Source organism: Thunnus maccoyii, chromosome 20, assembly GCF_910596095.1.
Source record: "Thunnus maccoyii chromosome 20, fThuMac1.1, whole genome shotgun sequence".
Lineage (NCBI taxonomy): Eukaryota > Metazoa > Chordata > Actinopteri > Scombriformes > Scombridae > Thunnus > Thunnus maccoyii.
In genome coordinates, this window is record NC_056552.1 from 15,251,996 (window position 1) to 15,273,012 (window position 21,017).

General features: G+C 38.8%; 2 protein-coding genes across 2 annotated transcripts; one reads left to right on the forward strand and one right to left on the reverse strand.

The window, feature by feature from the left end:
- Positions 1-704: 704 nt before the first annotated feature.
- Positions 705-14,379, reverse strand: pth3r (parathyroid hormone 3 receptor). The gene is made up of 13 exons (XM_042398238.1): positions 14,054-14,379; positions 6,750-6,855; positions 5,335-5,445; positions 4,997-5,121; positions 4,477-4,571; positions 4,145-4,298; positions 3,850-4,003; positions 3,701-3,761; positions 3,543-3,609; positions 3,362-3,456; positions 3,091-3,232; positions 2,689-2,730; positions 705-2,582 (listed from the first exon to the last, which is right to left on the reverse strand). The coding sequence occupies exons 2-13, from the start codon at positions 6,763-6,765 to the stop codon at positions 2,097-2,099; spliced, it is 1,548 nt and encodes a 515-aa protein (XP_042254172.1). The 5' UTR covers positions 6,766-6,855; positions 14,054-14,379; the 3' UTR covers positions 705-2,096.
- Positions 14,380-14,495: 116 nt separating this feature from the next.
- On the forward strand, positions 14,496-19,110 carry LOC121887460 (translational activator of cytochrome c oxidase 1). The gene is made up of 6 exons (XM_042398239.1): positions 14,496-14,586; positions 14,752-15,016; positions 15,110-15,216; positions 15,765-15,898; positions 17,292-17,454; positions 18,139-19,110. Exons 2-6 carry the CDS (start codon positions 14,755-14,757, stop codon positions 18,346-18,348), a joined length of 876 nt encoding a protein of 291 aa, XP_042254173.1. The 5' UTR covers positions 14,496-14,586; positions 14,752-14,754; the 3' UTR covers positions 18,349-19,110.
- Positions 19,111-21,017: the final 1,907 nt, after the last annotated feature.

The window sequence follows — 21,017 nt, forward strand, 5'->3', positions numbered from 1 at the left end:
TAAGTTTAATGTTACTTCATTATGATACCTGCCCAATTAGCACAATGTAGCTAAAGTAGCTAATGTTAGCCCAAGCGTGCAGTGCTCAGTGCTCCTAGTAAGCTAGTAGTGGATGTTTTTCCAGAGCGTGAAAGACAACACCCCCCATTCCTTATTTGGAGGGTACTGGCTCCAAATGGAACAGATGTCGTCGATCAAGCTGCAACTCTGAGCTTCAAACGGGCTCCAATGCAAACCAACAGGTGACGTCACACCTTGCTACATCCATCTTTAATTTTTCAAGTTCATCTTAAAACAACAGTCAGGTGTCCATATGAACACTGAGGACAGTACAAATGTAAACAGTAAAACAATTTGAGACTAATGCACGTAAGAAATAAAATGATGAAAAAGTGATAAAACCAATAAAATAGATTTAAAGTAAAATAAATAAAAACAGATAAAAGACAATAGATAAGAGAGAATAAAACATTCTAAAACATGAATACAATAAAATAAATGATTAGATAAAATAGATAATGGACATAAAACATTCTTAGGAAAATCCAGGCTAAACAGGTGGGCTTTAAGTTTACATTTAAAGATATCAACACTTTCTGCTGCTCTAAGAAGCTTCATATTAGATTCAGATGAACTTTTGAACACATTTTTGCACAAAATGGGTGCTGTGGATTTTGTCCCTAATCTTGTCAAACATGTTAGCAAGAGATCTTCAAATGGTTAGTGTGAACAGGAGGAATAAGTACATGAGCAAAACATGTTTTAATGTTCATATGGATATCAGACTGTTGTTTGAAGACAGACTTGACATATTGTGAGCCAATCCTTTAAAAGGCTAGGTTCCATTTAACTCACTTTATTCAAACTCTCAATGCATATTCCCAAAACATTTATTAAATTATCAGAGTAATCTTACACTGTACATATACATGCGTAAACACAGAAGAATAGTTTCTATTTCTGGACACTTAAATAGTCCTAAAATATTTACAGCTACAATTCACTTTCTGTTTATCTTGTGAATACTGGTGGTTTGTGCTGCAGGTTTGCCACTCATGCTTGAGGTCTGCAAACAGCTCAGGTGCCTCTTGCTCTGGGCTGAAGCCTGAGGGGAGTGTGTGAAATTCTGGACAGTGTTGTGAGGGCATTTAGGGCAGAGGTTGCACAGAGAAAGGAGTCAGGGTTTGACCTGCCGGGGGAAAAACGTTGGTGAATCAGCCCTCAGGTTCCTGTCTAACTGATAAATAGGGCTGAGAAGACAACAATGGACAACAACAAAGGTGTAGAGGGAGACCCTGCCTGTCTAGACATGCTGTCTGACTGTCTGACAGTTAAAAATAATAACATTTTGAAAGTTAGCTTGGTCACTGGAGTAGGTCTGGGTCAGAGGACTGGAAAATCCAACACAGGAAAGATGTGAAATAAAATTTTTTTAAAAAAAAAACTCACAGTTTTAACATCCAGGACTGTCTTTTCTTAATTCTCTGCAGCATCGTGTCTTCACAGATTATTTAGCTTAATTTATTTGTTCACATTTCTTTCACATTGTTTGAAAATATGCACAGTTTATATACTGATATATTAAATAGAGCAGAAGTGTAACAAATCCACAAGAAATCCATCAGAAAATTGTCTCTATAACTTGAGAGATTTGAGAATGTATTGTACAACATAAAACCATTATAGTCCTTGTGTTATGCAGGACAAAGCATACATTCCTAGTTTGGTATATTATAATGAATAAAGGTCTTCTCTGTTATTTTTTGTGTTTGTATTCCCTCATAGTTTATGAAGCTGAAATTTGATCACATCCACTGAAATCAGATTTCCATTTTTCTGAGCACTGAAAGAACCTCTCCTCTACGTTGGCTTAAAAATTGAGATTGAAAGTTCATTCCTGACAAGTTGACAAGACAGTTTCAACACAAGTAAATCCTTGAAATGTCTTCTTTAGTACATTGTCATGTCTGTATTTGCAAAAGCAAATCAACATTGAGGTTTTTACACTCTTAGACCACTCCAGTCAGCTGAAGACAGAATAATTCATCCCTGTCCTCTGTCTTGGTCTGCATGAGTCCAGTTTTTATCAAAAATATTCACAAGATGGTCTCCAGCTCTTTCAGTGACAAAGAACTGTCTGGATCTTCTGTTCTTTGGATTTGGGTTGGAGATCCACGACTTTTAGAGTCATGACTTCCTTTGCTGGCTCTGGCATGCCTGGCAAAAACTCCAGACTCTGTCCCCCCTGGCCTCCGAACTGTCAGCTCCTGCTGGGGGCCGGAGGTCTCAGTATTACTAGGCACGTATCCAGGCAGACTGCTTTGTGGGTGGAGGGAGGTGTGGCGTGGTGGCCTGACACCTGACCCTCCACCAGCAGCACCACCTGAGCCCACTACTCCTCCAGCGAGGGAAAGAGCCCGGGGATTGGAAGCTGACAAGCTGACACTGTGGGTGGTGGTGTGTGACATCATGCCACCGTAGTAACAGCTGCCTCCACCGCCACTGCTGGTCATCCTGGCTTTCTGTTTGAGGTCCAGCGCTAGGCTCCGTCTTAACCACGCCTTCTTTACCTCCGCCTGCACCTGAACAAGAAGCACGAGAAAATAGAAAGCTATGTTTGTCTTTATTTTTTATCAGATGACAAAAATCTGAGTAAATTTATCCTATAATGGATTAAAGTTTTATTACCTCTCCATTGTAGAAGCAGTAGATAAATGCCACAAAAAAGCCCTGGAAAGAGGAAATGGAGAATTTGAGATGAAGCACACTCACATTAACATTCATCATCAGTGCAGAGGAGGATAGTAATGAAATTCTGTATTGCATCTTATTAATGAAAATGGTAACTAAATGTATTCTTTTACTCAGACATATTTGTTAACATATTATAATGTGATTAATTCAGGAAATATTGCACAGAAAATGTAGAAAAAAGATGTATATGTGTATTGAATCCTTAGTACAATTAATCATATTAATCTTTGTTCTTAAAATATGTCAAAATCATCTGAAAGTGAGCAATTTTTGAATCTATCTATCTATCTATCTATCTAGTCAGTGCATGTAAATGTGTACATGTTTTTATCTGACCTGGGATGAGTTGAAGAACATCTCATAATGCATCTGCACCTGCCACAACAGCCCAGTAACCTCAGTGTAAGGAAGAGCCATGAACACCATGTAGTGAACTCCAAACAAGGGCATGAGGACTAACGTGGACTTGAGAAGCTTCCTGCAAATAAAAAGCAGATAGTTGAAAGATTGCTGTGATTTTTATACTACATGTATGAGGAAAAAAAATAAATCATAGTTATAGTTATAGTCAGCTAATCATTCTTGGAGCGTTAAATGAAGCAGTTACCGGTACTGTTGCCGAGGGTCCAGTTTACCAGTGTTTGTTTCCCACAGTTTGGAGGCCAGTACTCGTATTATATTGACAAAGAGGAGGAAATTCACCTGCAGGGGCAGAGACTTAATGTAAGCTTACACTTGACTCAAACATTAACCATCCTTTTAATAGTATTTAAATGTCTTTTCCTTACAACAATGGCTGCCAGGATGGGAACTTGATAGATCCATTTCAAGTTTCCTGCACTGATGTCCCAACATCTGAAAACAGAGGGGTGTGGAACAACTTGAGTGAGGATTTGTAGCACGTTTAAATACTGGACACATTACAATAACACATCACATGACTCACTGTGTGTCCGCCAGCGATGCTCGTGCACTGACCCAGATGGACACAAACACAGCTGGAACGCCTAAAACAAGCAGAAAGAGAAAAAAAATTGGAAAATTGGCGGTCTTTTAATCCCCTGTTAGCTCTCATGTGAGACAACAACTGCTTACCCCACCCGATGATGGTGAGGGCCCATAGGTAGTTCTTGTCAGAGAGGAAGGCCATGAAGATGAGGCTGTGCAGGTACAACCCTTCCACCAGGATCCAGTAATGATTGGTCGCCAGGAAGTACAGGAAGAGTGTGACAGCAACTTTACAGCCAGCCTGAAGACACAAAGCAGCAAGTAAAGGAAAAAAAACAATCATATATAATGTCAGTACAGCTGGAATTTATGTTTTTTTCTCTTAAAACACATCATATTGTGATCAATAAATGGTAATGAATGTAAAAGAATTATACTTTACCATATGCTGCCTTGGTCCAGGGAGCTCAGGTTCAGCCTTACTGTCACCAGAAATGGAGTAGAGCACAGCGTCCTTCACAAAAATGCTGACTGCCCGACAGATGAAGGAGGTGAAGAGGTGAATGTGGATGTAATTGCGTGTGCAGTGGAGACGCCTGGAAGGTGTGTGTGAGAGAGAGAGAGAATAAAAAAATGATTTGTTCATGTCTCAGTGCAATTCAAATTATTATATACTTCTTTCTAGGCTTCTTTCAGGGTAATATGAATGAATAATTTCCTATTTTGAGGCTGAGTTAGGCTGTGTCTCACAGTTTCTAGTTTTCTGTTTCTTACTTGAAATAGCAGAGGATGGAGACTGCAACCAGCAGTGATGCCAGAGAAATGGAGTAGCCAACCGTGTACATGAGATGGAGTCTCTCAAACACCTTCTGAAACAAAACATACTTAGAGTGGGCATGCGTGCAGATAAAATGCAGATGCAAACACTTTCAGCTATCAGAAAAAAATGACAGATCAGCACGGGGAAATGTGCACATGCTGTAATAGCTTTTCTGCAATATCATTACCTGAACATACAGTACCAGTCAAAAGTTTAAACACACTTTCTCAAGCAAGTGAATGGGAAGGTGTGTCCAAACTTTTGACTGGTACTGTTTTTCATTTGGCAAAATCAGCATATTTCACACACTGGAAGTTAAACACCTTTTCCAAACAAGTCTGAAGAATTTCCACCAGCCTTTGAGGAAACCTAGATGTGGAAAAAAACACATCGACACACTACAGCTTTGAATTTTTTTCTAGTTTTTGAACACCACATTGCACACCAACCACCACATCACACAGATTTACGCACCTCCTCTTGGCTCCTGTGGTTGGAGGTCAAGTAGGTGGTGCACTCAGTATAGTTAGCCCAGGTGCGGTTGATAATGGGAACCTGCTCCCAGTTTCCTGACGCATCACATTGGCGGTAGGCTCGACCTGAGCCGCAAAAATGCAACACAGAGTCACAATATGAGCAGGAAAGTCTGATACAATAGAAATGTCAGAACTCTCTTGAGGGCAGATAGAGTTTTTTGAAACTCACATACAGCTTCCATAAGCCCTCTATGTCAGAGACTATATTAGACCATGCGTCAGGGAAAAGCGTCTGTACTTTATTTCAACGTGTCAGTTTCTCTTGAGTGCTCCTACCTCTATGGTTGAAGTCATAGATGTATTCGGGACACAGAACTGGGACCAGTTGACCCGGCCTGCTCCGTGGCCAGCAGATGATCCCGTCCCACTCTGGGATACAATCACCATCTTCACACAGAATGGGAAATAGATGTTAGTCAATTTACAGGAAGTGGTGGTTAAGTCTGAAGCCCGGGGTCCCAATCTGTCAGGGAGGTTTTAAGCATCTGTTTTAGGTGACTGTTACTATAAAGGTATGGAACGTCAAACGTGGGAATGTCTCAAACAGATACTGAAATTGTGCATGTACTGATAAAAAGTCAGATCTGATATTTATTTGTATTATATTTTTGATCATTTCCCTTAAATACAGCCTACCCAAGCTACCCTAAACCTACACTGAAATAAGTAAAAGCAATAAAATATGTGAAACAGGTTCATCACCAGTTTCCTTTGATGGTTATCGATAATACTTTGTTAAGTACAAAGTGATTTTTGTAAGATATGGAGAGGAGTGTTATTGTGGATTTGCTGTGATAGGAAGATTTGGAGAGGAGGAGGTGTTGGGTCCATAATACTGTACTGTAGGATGCATGATTTATTATGATGATGGAGATTGTAAAAGTCAAAATGTCAGAGTATAAGACTCTGTACAACTTGACTCTTGCCATGTTCATCCTTCTCGTCCGACCTCTCTGACTTGGGCTGACTTGAACTCTCTGACTTGGGCTCCATGTTAATACACAAATTGAAGCAACTTATCTGGAAAGGTTGTCATCAGCTTCTGCGTCATAGTCTGAATGAAAGATGCTCGGCTATTGTCTGTAGCTACAGTGCATTCAACTCTGCAATCACAGAGATACTGGTCAGCAGGATATTGGATGGGTGTTCTATTGTATCTGATCCTTAATATATTATTGATGTAATAAATACTTTTTCTGGTTATACATCCAGACATGCACTTCTTGACCTCTCCATGTGTTTTTATACTAGCGCTGGGTAAGCTTAGCGAAAGACCTTACCTCCCCAATAGGTGAAGCTTTTGAATATTTTCAAAAAAGTAAAAAGCCCTTCAAACCAGTCAGCATATTCAACACTTCCAATATTGACTTTTTACTTGGAGCAAAGGTTTAAATGAGATTTTACAGATTGTGTATCGCATGTTATAAAAAACTCATTGAACTCGCATGAACAACCCATGATGAGACTTACAAAAATATCTGCTGTATACTGTTAACAAACAGTTAATTTTCACACTTTTAGAGGTCTACCTAACATTATGATTTTAAAATATGACCAGCAGGTTCACATACAGCTGTTGTCTAACATATGATGGGACCAAACTTGTGGCCTTTTGATAACAGGATGCAACTAAGCAAGAGTCAGCACCGTCTCTGATGTATATGGTACATGATCATTAATAGCACACACACCTTTAACGAGGGCCATTTGTGCCTGGATGTTCCTTTCACACCTGGCATGAGCACCAATCAGAACGTAGATCTGCTCATCTCGTGTGATGACATCATCAGAGTCTATCTGTAGACAGATTGATATCACGTTGTTTAGGTAAACATGCAGTAGATGTGACATAGAGTTACACAGAATGCAAATGAGTAACAATATGGCACAAAACAGTAGAAATTGTGATTCTTTTGCTAAATATGATGTGGAATAGAAATGCAGTCTGTTTTTGCAACCTGCAGCATCATGTTAGATGTATTTACAGTCAGCTGTTTTAATGATATGGTAAATTACCTCATTTAAAGCGATGGAAATCTACAGGAGTCCAAATTCCCCAGATCAAAGGATTTACTCAAGAAGATTCACTCTTATTATTTATTGATATAACTCTTTTGTTGCATTTTTTGTAATTGTATGTCCTTACATGTTGTTTAAGTGCAATCTTAACACTTCCAAGATTATAATGCTGGTTGAAAAGTGTAAATTATAGATTGTTTTCTGCTCTAAAATTGTTGAATTTAAAGTCCCCCTTCATTCAAAAATGTTTTTGGCTTGAGCTTCACTGTGCAGAATGATGTAGGTGCAGAGTTTGACATTAGAAGGCTGTTTTCACATTTATCTGCTGAAAGTGGAAAGTTTCTCTCTGTGCTCAGTTTAAAGGGTGTACCTGCAAGCATGATTTCTGACATCACAACTAGTTGGGAGCCATTCCCGGCCCAGTATGAAACTTAAACAGTGATGTGTGTGATGTGGAAACTTGGATCCTCCAGCGCACACTTTTCAGAGAAGTAAGAGACATCTTGTGTCCAGACACTCAACTTATATTTGCATTTTCATTCATTCTGGATAGTTTTTAATGAGGGAGAAGACATTTTAACCATGTAAGTTTTGTGGAAAAACCATACCAGACACATATCATCATTCAAAGCAGAGTATTTTATACATGTTCAAACACGTCAGGAAGGGATCTTTAAATAAAGTGACTCTCAAAATCACAATCGGCTTTTTAAAAAACGCCATGCGCAATTGCAGAATGTAAACTTCTCCTCAAGACATTCTCAGAAACATTGACAAAGATATGACTGGTTACTATCCTTCAATATTCATGTCCCTCTTATATATTTTAAATTAGCTTCAAACATCTGCAGATGTCAGAATAGACTGTTTGGTATTTTGTCCAAGCCACAAGAACAACTAGCAGCTACTATCATTGGATTTGTTGATCTTTAACTGAACTTATACAAAATGTTTCCTAATAAAATCCTCTCTGAAGTGTCTTTCCACTTAGGGTGATGTATCTGCTACAAAACACTCCCAGGGATTTGATGTGCTGTCTCCAGGTGTTGTGAAATAGTTGTGTGAGTGTGCGGTATGTGATGATCCCCCGCCAAACCCCCTTTTTTTTCCCCGCTGGCCACATGGGGGCCCTTGTCCTCAGGACCTCGGCCATGCGGGTGAGAGCTAGCCTACACAAGCAGCTTTGTGTTCGCTGGTACATTTCACAACAGAGCTGCAAAACTAGCAGCGAGTCAACTGGAGCCCTCGCAGGAGAATAGTTTGCCAGAGATAGAGGAGAACACTGGGATTAAGCAGAAAGGTACAAAGAAAGGGAAACAAACAACAGAGCAAAAGTTCAGCCCAGGATAGAAAAGAAACACCCAGAGGAACGAGTTGCTGCTGTGACTTCAGCTTTGTCCAACGGCTTGTGTATTTCCATTTTATGTTACTTTATACCTCTATTTATTTGATAGCTGTAGTTAGTTACGTTTCAGATTAACATTTTACATATAAAAACACATGAGATTATAAAGAACAATGTACTGTTAAAGATTCAACCAGCAGTTCCAAACATTTTTGGCCTGAAATCACTTGAAACCCCTTGTCAATTTTCAGATGTCTGAGCTGTTTGCAGGTCCGCTAAAGAGAGATTTCACCACTAAACTTCTCAGACGGTTTCATTTAACCCTTACATACTGCTCAAGTCAAATTTGACCCATTTTCACAATTGATAGCGGTAAAAACAAAGTAAACACAGATTTTATAGCTTGACATTTTCTCAAAGTGACTGAGAATAAACGAAAACGGAAATATTTCCACTTTTGTGCAGCTGATACTAATTTCTGTACATACTATAGAGGGTGTTCTGGGTTCAATTTGTATTTATTGAAAAAAATCACCATTCAAAAATATTTGCATTAACTAAAACTCATTGAAATCACTGTAGCTGTTATGTTCTCCCGTTTTAGGTAACATAGGATCGTGATATTGTGTGATTGTGAATGTTTTTCCCTCATGAAGAAATAGTGCAAAGCCTTAAAAGAAGACACTCTCTCTGCTCCCTGAAAGCTTCATTAATCACCCTTTTATGAATGACTGATGAAGTATTTATGAATGAAATATAGATTTGCGGCACAGAGACTAATTATGAGGGGATATTGTAAAGGATCAGAATGTAAACAGTATGTAAGGTCAGAAGAGGTAAAACTCTCGAATATTTCACAAAAAAACAGATTACTTTTACTTTTGATACTTTAAGTACATGTTGCTAATAACACCTCTGTACTTTTTCTTAAGTAGGATTTTTTTATATGGGACTTTTTGTGGAATTAGTACTTTTACTACACTTAAGTAAAGGACCCGAGTACTTCTTCCACAGCCGCCTTCCCCGCGAGCAAAAAGAAGGCTCCCTCTTGTTCAATAGACCGAGGCCCAACTGGAACAATTCACGTCGATGGATGTGTGATAACTAACATTCTTGGCATAGGCCATTAAAATAAACTGCCAATGGGGTGAACAGTGTTTCCAATATTGTAGCACTCAGAATGCTGAACAGCTATCATTTCCTACAGTGATTTATTTTGGGAGGGGACTCTCAGCCAAAGTCAATACAGACATATTGAGTAGCTCAAACCACTTGTTGTTGTTGTATATTGGACTGTGGACACACTCTGGCAGTGCTGACAATGTTTACAGTGGGTATATGTGTGTGTGTTGCTGGGGCTTTGTCCACAATCCGGTTTAAACACACACTGATTATTGACGACCACGATTAGATTAGTCAAATGTTAAACAAACACCACAGTCCTCAAAATTTAATACAGTTATCAACATGCAGCATAATTTAATACACGCAGGTCACTATGGAGAAGTCATTCATTTTTCTTTGTACAGGAAGGTTTTCTGCTGACAGACAGGGAGTGGTAGCAAAACAATTAGTCTTAGACATCTCCTCGCCTTTGTGTCATAATTGAATTTGCTCCGTGAGGCCTCTGCTTCATGCGGAGCTATTTTCAGGCTGACTGAGCAGCAGGTTGTAAGTCTGCCCTGGGTGGACACTCGGGATTGATCCGCAAAGATGAAGAGATGGGGCTCAGAGGAGAAACGCTGGTCAGTGTTAACTGCAGGAGGGTCATGCCTCAGTAGGTGAAGGGTTACAGAGGTCAGCGCTGAGGGAGGTTTGCGAAGTAAAGCAGACCTCAGGTGATTTCTGATGGTGGAGATTGTTTTGGTTTGACTGCAGCTTTTGTGTTGGTGTGCTTCAGAATCACCCACGTGCAAGAAATATATGAAAAGCCTGTAAGATTTTTCTTACTTACTCTTTAACTTAAATTTTCTGTTATATATTTTTTGTAAATTTTATCTCTTTACATGTTGTTTGAATGTCATCTTCACATTTCCAAGATTATAATTCTAGTTGAAATTCATTTACAGTATTTCATCTTAGTTATTGATTATTTTCTGGTCTAAAATGATCAAATTTAAAGCCTCCCTCCACTCACAAATGTCGTTGGCTTGTCTGAAATTTTGTCTCAATCAGATATGCCTGATGTCTATCTGAACATCGTAAACCCCCCAAAAGTCATTCTTTTTGTGTATTTGTGTTGCCTTTGTACCATTTCAAAGTCACCTATGTTGACATGAGGTTTTGCAGTCAAATTTGCTAAATATCCTATCATTTAGGCTTTTTTGTTAATTAGTAATTATCAGTTAGTTATTTAGTTGCTGTTCCGTTAACAAGAGGTTTTGCTGCAAATATCAGATCGCACAGCTGTGACAACTTAATGTACTCACTGGGATTTTTATAATATCCAGACAAGTCCTCACATAGTTCTGACATGTTTTTGTTTTACATTTGAACGTGAACTATAAAATAGATATTTATACTCAAAAATGGAAATTTTATATAGCAACACTGGTAAAAAAATAAATAAATAAATAAAAAGGTTATTCAACATCACCTCCTTTGTTAAGCACAGTGGAAGATTACAAAACCCATGAATGGTTCTTATCACTCGTGAATGGCTGGCGTGTTTCCTGAAGCACAAGATAAATCTATGTCCAAAATTCAGTGAAGATCAAAGAAAGTCACAGATGAATGAAACTTTCTATATTTGGCCCAAATACAGTAGTATGGGAGTGTTATTTCTGAGTCAGTGTCATGGCAAAGTGTAAGATTTTCTGTTACTGTGTGAAAAGATTAATTTTAGAAAATTCATCAGTTCTGACAGAGCTTAGAGTAGAAATCTCAACAATGCTAAGAAATGTATTTACGACTGTGTTCATTTTATTTTTCCATTAGCAGATTACATGTTCACCAATCAGTCAGAACAAATACAAGCACATTATTTTTATCCCTATCAAATATGATAAATATGAGCTGAAAAGACCCAATAGAACCTAAATTAACACAAATTATAAAAAGTAGAAATAAAAATCTATTATTTTTTCAAAATTTGCTTAAATTCCATTTAATTTGAGATAATAGAGTCTGCTGACAAAATGTAGTTAATGATGTACTATTATTGAAAAATAATAGTTACTTTACCCATCCAATCAGTGAAGTAATCAATAACTCAATCACACAAATACTTAGGATAAGTAGAGTACACTTACCAGTGCAATCACTGTTACTACACTATGAAAAAGAGTCAAGGCACCAATTCCCTGAGCAGACAACATGACGTCTTTTCGCGAGTCAACTTTAACTAGATGTTTCGTCGACAAACAACTTTCCACTTAGACCCTCAGATCATCTCATTCTCCTCAGGTTGTGTTGAAGGAACTCGTATCCCAAAGTTAGAGACTGTCCCTCTCTTGTGTCCCATTAGTGCTCCTCTTGTGTTGTTTCCTCCTGATTGTTTTTTTGTCTTTAAGGGTCTCTTAACATCCAGAAGTGATCTTTCAAAAATGTCTCCTCTTTCCAGTCTTCTCTGGACATTACTGATCAGGTGTGAATGGGCATGTGAGAGAACCTGCTGGTTCCTGTTGGGAAGAGAGAGAAGGATCACCGTGGAAGAAACCTCCTCCTTTCTTTGGAGTGTTGTCTATCAGAGATGGGTTGGCCTTGATTGGCTGTGGCTTCCAACTCACTTAACTCTTTGTGCTCCTCTGGTGGGTCATCTGTCTTTGTTTGCCTTTCTGTCTGCCCGTCTTTGTTTGTCTCTTATAAGGCTTTTCCTAATCCCTCACTGCCTGGTGAAAAAGAAGTTTTAGCTTTTGCCATCCTTTTGATAATCCTCACTATTTAACAGTACATGATAAAACAGAGTGTTTGCTAACATTTTAATTAATAACACACGCAAACAGCATATTGTCCGGGATTTGAGTCCATACAGTATGTTCCTCATTTGTGAATCCATGTGCCAGGAGACTGGATCATAGGCCTATTAATGTACCCATCATCATAAATAGAAGCAGTGTGATTTAATAAACTTTGGTCCCATGGCAAGAGACCAACATTTCTCCTCCAGTTCCCACGCTGGGACGTTTTAGAGGACACTGATACAGAACAGACTCACACTGACTCACACTGTTTGTGCCGATCAAACTGAAGTGATAATCTGTGCTTGAGCAATACAGCAACACAAAAACTAATAGACAGAAACAAAAGGACAAATTAGGGGAAAGATATAGGCAATATTTTGGCTGATGTCTCTGTTATTTTTGAGACTAGTTGTTAAATCAGCTTTGTGTGCTGATACAGTGGTTCCCAAACTCAACCACAAACACTCAGGGGTCCTCAAGGAGCGTTCAGGTTCACATGGTTCAGGATGATTTACACATGTTCCTCAGAACTGAGCTGTTAAAGTATGAGAGGGGACTTGGGATTAATTTAAGACTAGATAATCAACAGAAAACAAATATATGTACCTGCATGGGAGGATCTTTTAATGAATAAAGGAACAACTTATCACTTTGTGAGTCCCTGACATAAAACATTTAGAAAGGATTGCTAAAACATATCTATCACCACAATGCACTATTTCAGTTCTTGCTTAAGTTCTTTTCCCCCTTTTGTTTGTTGTTGTTGTTGTTGTTGTTGTTGTTGTATTTATTATTTTTGATTGACTTTCTATGCGCAATTAGATACTACTGTAATGGCATGTAGACTGAGGAAAATAATAAGGCTGTAATTAGCTTTTGTATTACCCTTATCCTTATAGTCTTATTACAATGAAAGGGCTATAATTACTTAGAATATATAATGTTTATGGGTTTTTTTATGTTTGTTTGTTTGGGGGGTTTTTGTCTCATTTTTATTCTAATTGGGTTTGATTTTGTGGGAGGGGAAAAAACATAATAAATATAGCTGCAAGCAGCAATTTGCAGGAAGAAGCAGCTCAATCTGCAAAAATTAAAGTCGTGAGCAGCAACAAGCGGGTTTCAGGCTTCACAAAGGTGAGCAAAGTTACTTCAGCTAGCATTTCAATAATTGTGTGTTCAAAGTTCCTCTGTTCATCCCTCCTTCATTGAATGTGAACGAAACTCTATGTATATGTTCAGGAGATAGTGCAAGATGTCTCCAGTGAGTTTAATCAGGATTGCTCAAAGGCATCTTGAGTTATGAGCAAATATGTTATAGGACACGCCCACTTGCCCCAATTAATATGGCACTTCAGATCATGGTTAATACTCACCCCCAAAGCATGCACACAGAAATCGGTGGAATTCTGTTTACTGGGTTTTGAGATACATGTTTTTGGCATTTGCGACGCCCACTATGGGTCGGGCTCAAAATTCTTTGGTAGACCCACTACCACACACAGTATGAAGACATCCAACCAAGATTTATGATGGTTTGACCAATGGTTAATGAGTTATGGCCAAGTTCCTGCTAAGCCTCGCCCTTTGCGAAGTTTTTTGATTGATAGCAGCCATGTTTTTGGGCCAGTCTTGCTCATTCGTAATAGAATCTTGTATCTCAGTCCCACAAGCTTGTATGCTAAAATTGGTGTTGATAAAGTCAAAATCCAAAAAGTAGATGTCATATTACCGTTTTTCACATTATGCAGATTAGCAAAAAATCCATCATGGCGGACTTATATGGTCCAAGAGGCTTTTCTGTAGAGCACATTGAGCTGGACTTATGTGTTAAATTTCAAGTCAACTGGACTTGCGGTGTGAGAGGCGTGGCCTTTCGAAATGTAACTTTTGGGCCTTAATTACAGCGCCATCATCTGGCCGACTTGACTCACATTTCTTGTGAAACACGTACACATCATTTCCAGCTATTGGGCCAAGTTTCATGGTTTCAGTTCATTCCAGCTCACAGAAATTTGAGCTGTTGCAGCAGAAGACAAATAATGATTGAACCCTTATTAGGAAAAAATAACATCCAAAATGTATATATTGATTTATTATTGATAAGTAAAACATTACAGTCTGTTTTTAATGGGGGGCGGAAAGAATGGCGTGTTGTTAAGCTTTTATTTTGAAATGCCTTTTTCTGACGTCATCACAATCCGGAAGAGTTGGGTTCACAACAAGGACAGCAGCAGCTGCGTGGTCTCCTGACTTGTAAAACCCGTAAGTTAGAAAACTCCAGGCGTTGTTAAATCGATATTAATGAATATATGTATAAAAGTTAAAAGCTTCACGTGCAGTCCGGCGCGTGCTGAACTCGGTCTGAGCTCCACGTGAACACACAGCAGGCTCATTGTAACAATGCATTCATTAACACTTTGCTTGAAGGGCATGACGGGGGCAGCGGTGCTGAGGGCTCTCCGGACCCTCTCCGGCAGGTTCCCAGCCCCGGTGGAGTCCGTTCTGCCGCCGGCCTCCTGCGTGCTGTTCCCGGCGTGGAGGACCTCTGCCGTCCGGACGCTGCAGCTGAGCCCCGCCTTGTGTGCGGGACACAACAAGTGGTCAAAGGTGAAACACATAAAAGGACCCAAAGATGAGGCACGAGGAAAAATGTTTATGAAATTTGGCATGATGATAAAGATAGCTGTGAAAGGTGAGATAAAACAACTCCATGGATTTTTAATAAGTCATACATTTTAATCACAATTGGACTGTAGCTTAATTTCAATTTTGTTGTCAATTGCAGAAGGTGGACCCAACCCAGACCATAATATAAACTTAGCCCACATCCTGGAGCAGTGCAGGAGCAAGAATATGCCTAAAGCATCCATCGAGACTGCGATCAAGAGTGCGGTGGGTTGACAACATGCTGACACAAGCCCTCAGAACAGCTTCCACACTCCTTGTGAATCAATCAGTTGGGTTGAGATCTGGTGATTGTGAAGGCCTCAGCGTGTAATTCACATTATTTTCATCCTTGCCTATTTGTTATGTTCCTCTACTCATTCAGTTTTTCCATAATTTGTCACCCATCTGTACATGAAGTAGGTCTAAAGGTAACTTAATCATATAACAATACTTACATTCACTGAGCAAAAATGCTCCTTACATTTTGTCCACTCCATTAACATACACGAGGGGGGCAAAATATTAGGAACACTTTTCAATATAATGCACCCCAGTACACCACCACCACCCACGATGACCTCAATAATAAACATAAAGTAGAACTATCTCCTTTCTGACAATGTCAGCAAAAACTGAAAATGTATAAGCTTTGTAAAAGTAGAGTTTACGGCAGAGCTGTTGTATTGGATTGCATTAGATTACACAGGTGTTCCTAATAAAGTGCTTGGTGACGATATTGTGACGCTGTTAGAAATGTACTCTTCTCTCCACAGGAAAAGGCTAAACCAGCATCCCAGCACATGTTTGAAGCTCGGGGGCCCGGTGGATGCCTGATGCTCATCGAGGTCCTGACTGACAACAACTCCCGCTGCCATCAGGAAATCAAACGCCTGCTCACCAAAAATGGGTCAGTACTGGTTTACTGTAATCTTACTCTGCTGTGATTGTGCAGCTGGAATAATTCCACAGATATTTCATGTGCGTTCACCACATCGCTGTGTTAACCTGCTGGACATTCAAGATTAACCAAGCTCCATAATAGGTACATAAAAAGAACAGTAATTGGGGTTTTAAATATCTTCATGTAATTTGTTTTTAAAACTTCTCTGAAGTACATTACCTCTTATGGCAAGCCCCAAACATCTGGCACTCAAATCATGGGGAAAAAAAAAACATGACTAGCAAAACATTTAACTGGAACAGCTAAAATGTCTGTATATCAATAAGTCATCAAAAACATGATGAGGTAACTAATCCTAACGTGTGCACTAAAACAATAGTATTATGGTACAAATGTCAGATATTTAGGATGATTTTGATGAAGAATACACTATATATGTACAACATTGCATAGATGGTGTATACAGGAAACAGTATATGATAGTAACCACTAGATGTCCCTACACATACAATGGATAGAGAGAGTAGATAACCTGTACACCATATTGTCCTAAGAAAAATGTATCTTGGACATGATCACAGTCTTTTTTTAATGTATTTGCTATAGCGATGAAGAAATGTTTGAACTTCACTATTTAAGCCTCTATCTCCCACACATATCCACATCCAATAACTGAAATTCTGGGTAAAGTATGTGAAGCAAGTCATCTGTGATTATAAAGAAAAGGCTACTTTCCATACTGCTTGTTTGTGCCGTTTATTTGCCAAAACAGAACCCACTGTCCAACAGATCTGGTCCAGCAGCATCTGCAGGGTCTTTGAGCTCAGCTGAAGAGGCAGGTTGTCCTACTGAGCAGTTGTTCTGTATTTTCCTCAAATATAGCAAACATTTTATGTCTGAGAATTGATTTATGGCAGTCGGCTCCATAAGGGAGGGTTGTCTTCCAAAAAAATTAGGATTGTTTGTCTCATTAAAAATAAATCACCAGACCTTACAAACCAAATACACAATTAATAAAACAAAACACATTATCAAAGTACAGTATACAACAGTACTTAATTTTGAATGTTTCCTTTAAAGAAAAAATGTTAGTAGTAGGTAAAATCTACTGTTTCCAGTCAATGTTATGAAAAGAAATAATAATAATAATAATAATCAAATCAATTGGCTAATTTTATCATAACACACAGTTATTTATTGCATTAGCTTTTGCAGGTAAAAAAAAAAACACAGCTGTCGATCTGATCATTTTTACAGCCAGCTGCATGTCACTTAGGCTTTTTAAAAAAAAAAAAAAGAGAGAAGCAACTCTATTTAGTTTGGCTTCCCAGTTAAATTCCACGTATGATTTATGCCTAAAAAAAGTCCCACAGAGATGCACATCTGTACTCGTCCACAGAGGGATGCTGTCAGATGGAGCCCGTCATAACTTCAGCAGGAGGGGGGTGGTGGTGGTGCCGGGACGAAACGTGACGACGGAGCGAGCTCTGGAACTGGCCATTGAGGCAGGAGCCGAGGATGTCCAGGAGACCGAGGATGAGGAGGAGCAGCCCCTCCTGCAGGTCAGTCAGCGGCACTGAGGCACGTGTGAAGCCACATTTTGAAAGAAATCTGGCTCGTGACTCAACTGTCCTCAGATAAAGAGAGAGAGTTTGTTGTTGTTTATGCATTTTTAAACATATCTGTTCACCACAGTTTTCCTGCTGCAGGTTTATCTTTCAAAGTGTCACATTATTATTATCAGCATATTGCAAAATATTTACCATACCCATAACCATTTTGTTATTGGTCCTCATATCATTTGCATATATAAGTAATATGTCTAATACAGACCATTAAAGAGACCTGATCATCTCCTAGTAGAATTAATCATTGTATTAGAACCTTCCCATAATTTTGTACAAAAATGTTTAGTCAATTTATTGATTTGTTGATCGATAAAAAGTTTATCTTCAACAAATTAAATAATTGTTTAATTGTTGAAGTAAATTATCAAGTAATAATGCCAAAAATTGTTGCTTTTTTTCTTTTTTAACGTCATTTTATATTGAATATCTTTTGGATAGTCTGTCGTACAAAACAAGTAATGCAAGGACGTCACTCTGGGCTCTGGGAAATTGTGTTATGCATTTTTCACTATTTTCTGATATTTTCTAGATTAAACAATTACTCGATAAAACAATACACAATTTCAGAAATAATGAAAATGAATTCCCACCTCATTTTAATCATTTCTCTCCTTTCAGTTTATTTGTGATATGTCGGACCTGAAGAAGGTGCGGGGCTCGCTAGAGGAGCTGGGAATGCAGATCACGTCCGCTGGGTTGGAGTTTATCCCCCGCACCTTCTCCTCTCTGGACCAGGACCAGCTGGACGCTACTTCAACGCTAATAGAAGCCCTCAATGACTATCCAGACGTAGTGCGAGTCTGGGACAACATCCAGGCCCACAGCTGAGAATGTCTCTGGACACTTAGTGGACACTGAAGATCTTACATGTGGAATATTTCATTTCAGAAAGGAGAAAGGATCTGCCAACAAATACCTTGTACATCAGTGGGTGATACAGCTGCCTGTCAGTGCTTGTTATGTCAACATGAAGAATAGACATTAACAGTGTGAAAATATGAGTGTATCAGCCATTTTAATGCTGTTTGAAAGGAGAAAAAACTGAAATTATGGTCCTTGTTGAGATATAAAGTTATATTTTAACTCAAATATCTTCAGACTGCATCAATCTACAGAAGTTCTTTAGCAGTCGACCTTGAGCATACATACAGAAGCCATCCCTGAGATACACTGCCATCAGTGCTCTTCAGAATATTCCTTTAAGTTATGATTTCAAGATGTTTTGTAAAAATGTCTTCTTTGGTGAAGCACATGAAATAACATCTGTATCTGCTCATTTGTTGGTAGAGACCCAATTCGTCCAGTAGGTCTTTAAAGGTTAAAAGTAAGAGTAAATATTGTCAATATGATTGAAATCTTTCTCGCAGTATTAATGAGGATATTTTCTGATATAGATAAATATCAACCAAATGTATGTAACATCACGTAAAGGATAATCAAACTGATGTTCTTTGGAATTAACTGTGTTTCATTGTTGCGTGTGGAAAACAAAAACTTCTGTGACTAGTTTTGTTCATATTTAACTACAGCTTGCCTGGAATCATTCATTTGGACACCACAAATAATAAAATCAACAAGATTGTGCTGAAATTCTGCAAATGATGATATTGAATTATTCCCCAGCTTTAAACCTGCCATGCAGAATTTTTACATATAAGTGGCCGTCTTTTACATTCAAGCCCTTGCTAAATGAGTTCACACAATGCTGATTAAACTGATCACCACCAGGTAAATCTCTCTGTATAAGAGCTGTTGGTACTTTAGAGGGTTCATTGGCTAATCATTTATGATATCCTAGATGTAAGTATCAAGCATCAAAGTGAAATTTAACTTCTACTCTTAGAGGAAGGAAATAATATTCATGTATTAAAGAGGTACTCCAGCAATTTAGTATTGCACTTCAATAAAGTTTTGGGACTCACAAAAAAATAGAATGATAAAAATTGAAGCAGCAGAGATCGATATAAACTGACTATTAGCCTCTAGTATGGGTCAAACTCCAAAAATGCTTTATGCTTTGCATGCATATTCTCCCACTTCATAAGAAGTGTATATGTGATGCTTTAAAATCAAATATATACTGTATTTATTAAATTAAAAAAAAACACTACAGATGGTTGAAGGTTACATCTGAAGGACGTTTTGAACCAATGTCATCACAGGTCATTACCCCCTCATATTACTGTAGTGTCAACATTGCAGTCAATAAGATCCCACATTAACAGTATGTATGCAACATATCGAGCGGGTGCTATACTTTTATCCAGCTGATTTAGACACCAGTTACACCAGTGTCGTATATGTAACAGCCTGAACTATATTCTGAACCCTCACCACCAAAGTCAACTGCATATAACAGCACTGAAATGGTAATTTGATGTTAACAGGAAAGTCCAGTGTAATGGCTCTGAGCCCATTTGGTCTTTTTATCAATGCTCGTCATTGATTTTCCTGTCAGCTATTTGATTTTTCCTCTCAGCTATAGCATAGCATTGATTAGTTTCCAGTGTTGACCAATGTTGAGCAGCAACATGCGAGCTGCAGGCCAGTCCTCTGCCCTGTGCCAGAGTGGAGGGTTCAACATCGACGTCAGCATCCACACACTGAAAACTTCAAGTACAGTTGTTTTTCCTAAATATGAACCATGAAAGAGGAGAGTGAATATTTTTGAGTTCAGTTGTACAAAAATGTTCTGAAGGATGGATATTTGAGTCATGGCTTCCTAGTGGTCAAGGTCAAAAAGGATCTGATATTCTGATCTCAACTCAGGTATGTTGTGTTTATTTTCTTTTCATAAAACCCATTTTGGTTGAGGAATTGTGAAGCACCTATTTCTGCAATGTAAATTGTACCTTCCCTATGCAGTAACACTCTGTGAGTCAAGTATTGAGACAGTATTCCAGTATTTGAGGGCAGAGTAACTTTGGGAGGGGCACAGATAGATGAGCATTGTGGGAAATCAGAGTGGAGAGGAAATTGTTAAAGGGGGGTGCAGACTGTTAAATGTCACTGAAAAGGTCTATTTTTGCATTAATAATGATATTTTCTAGGGCAAATTTTGAATTTTGCATCAATGTGTTACTGAGTGGTGTAATTGTAGTAATAATAGTAGTAAGCCAGACTGATTTCCATAAAACAAAAGAAAAACTGTAAGAACAAAGAGTGCTTAGGATCTAGGTCACAAAAAAGGTAAATATAAATGGGTTTTTCTATTCACCTGTAGGCCAGCAGAGCTCCATGTCTGACTCGGACCTCATGAAGCGTACGGGACCAGCCAGCAAGGGCCCCGAATGCCGATCGCCTCCAACTCCCAGGATGGAGCTGCTCAGCCCCTCCAAGGTGAAGGACCGCTCTCAGAACGTCACAGAGAAGGTCACGCAGGTACGGGGGCAGAGAACATCTGGGCTCAGTCTCTGGCTTTGTGTGTTTTGGTTTATAGACTGACCTGAGAGCCATTCACTGGTCATTCACTCAGTGCCCCATGATGCATTCACTAC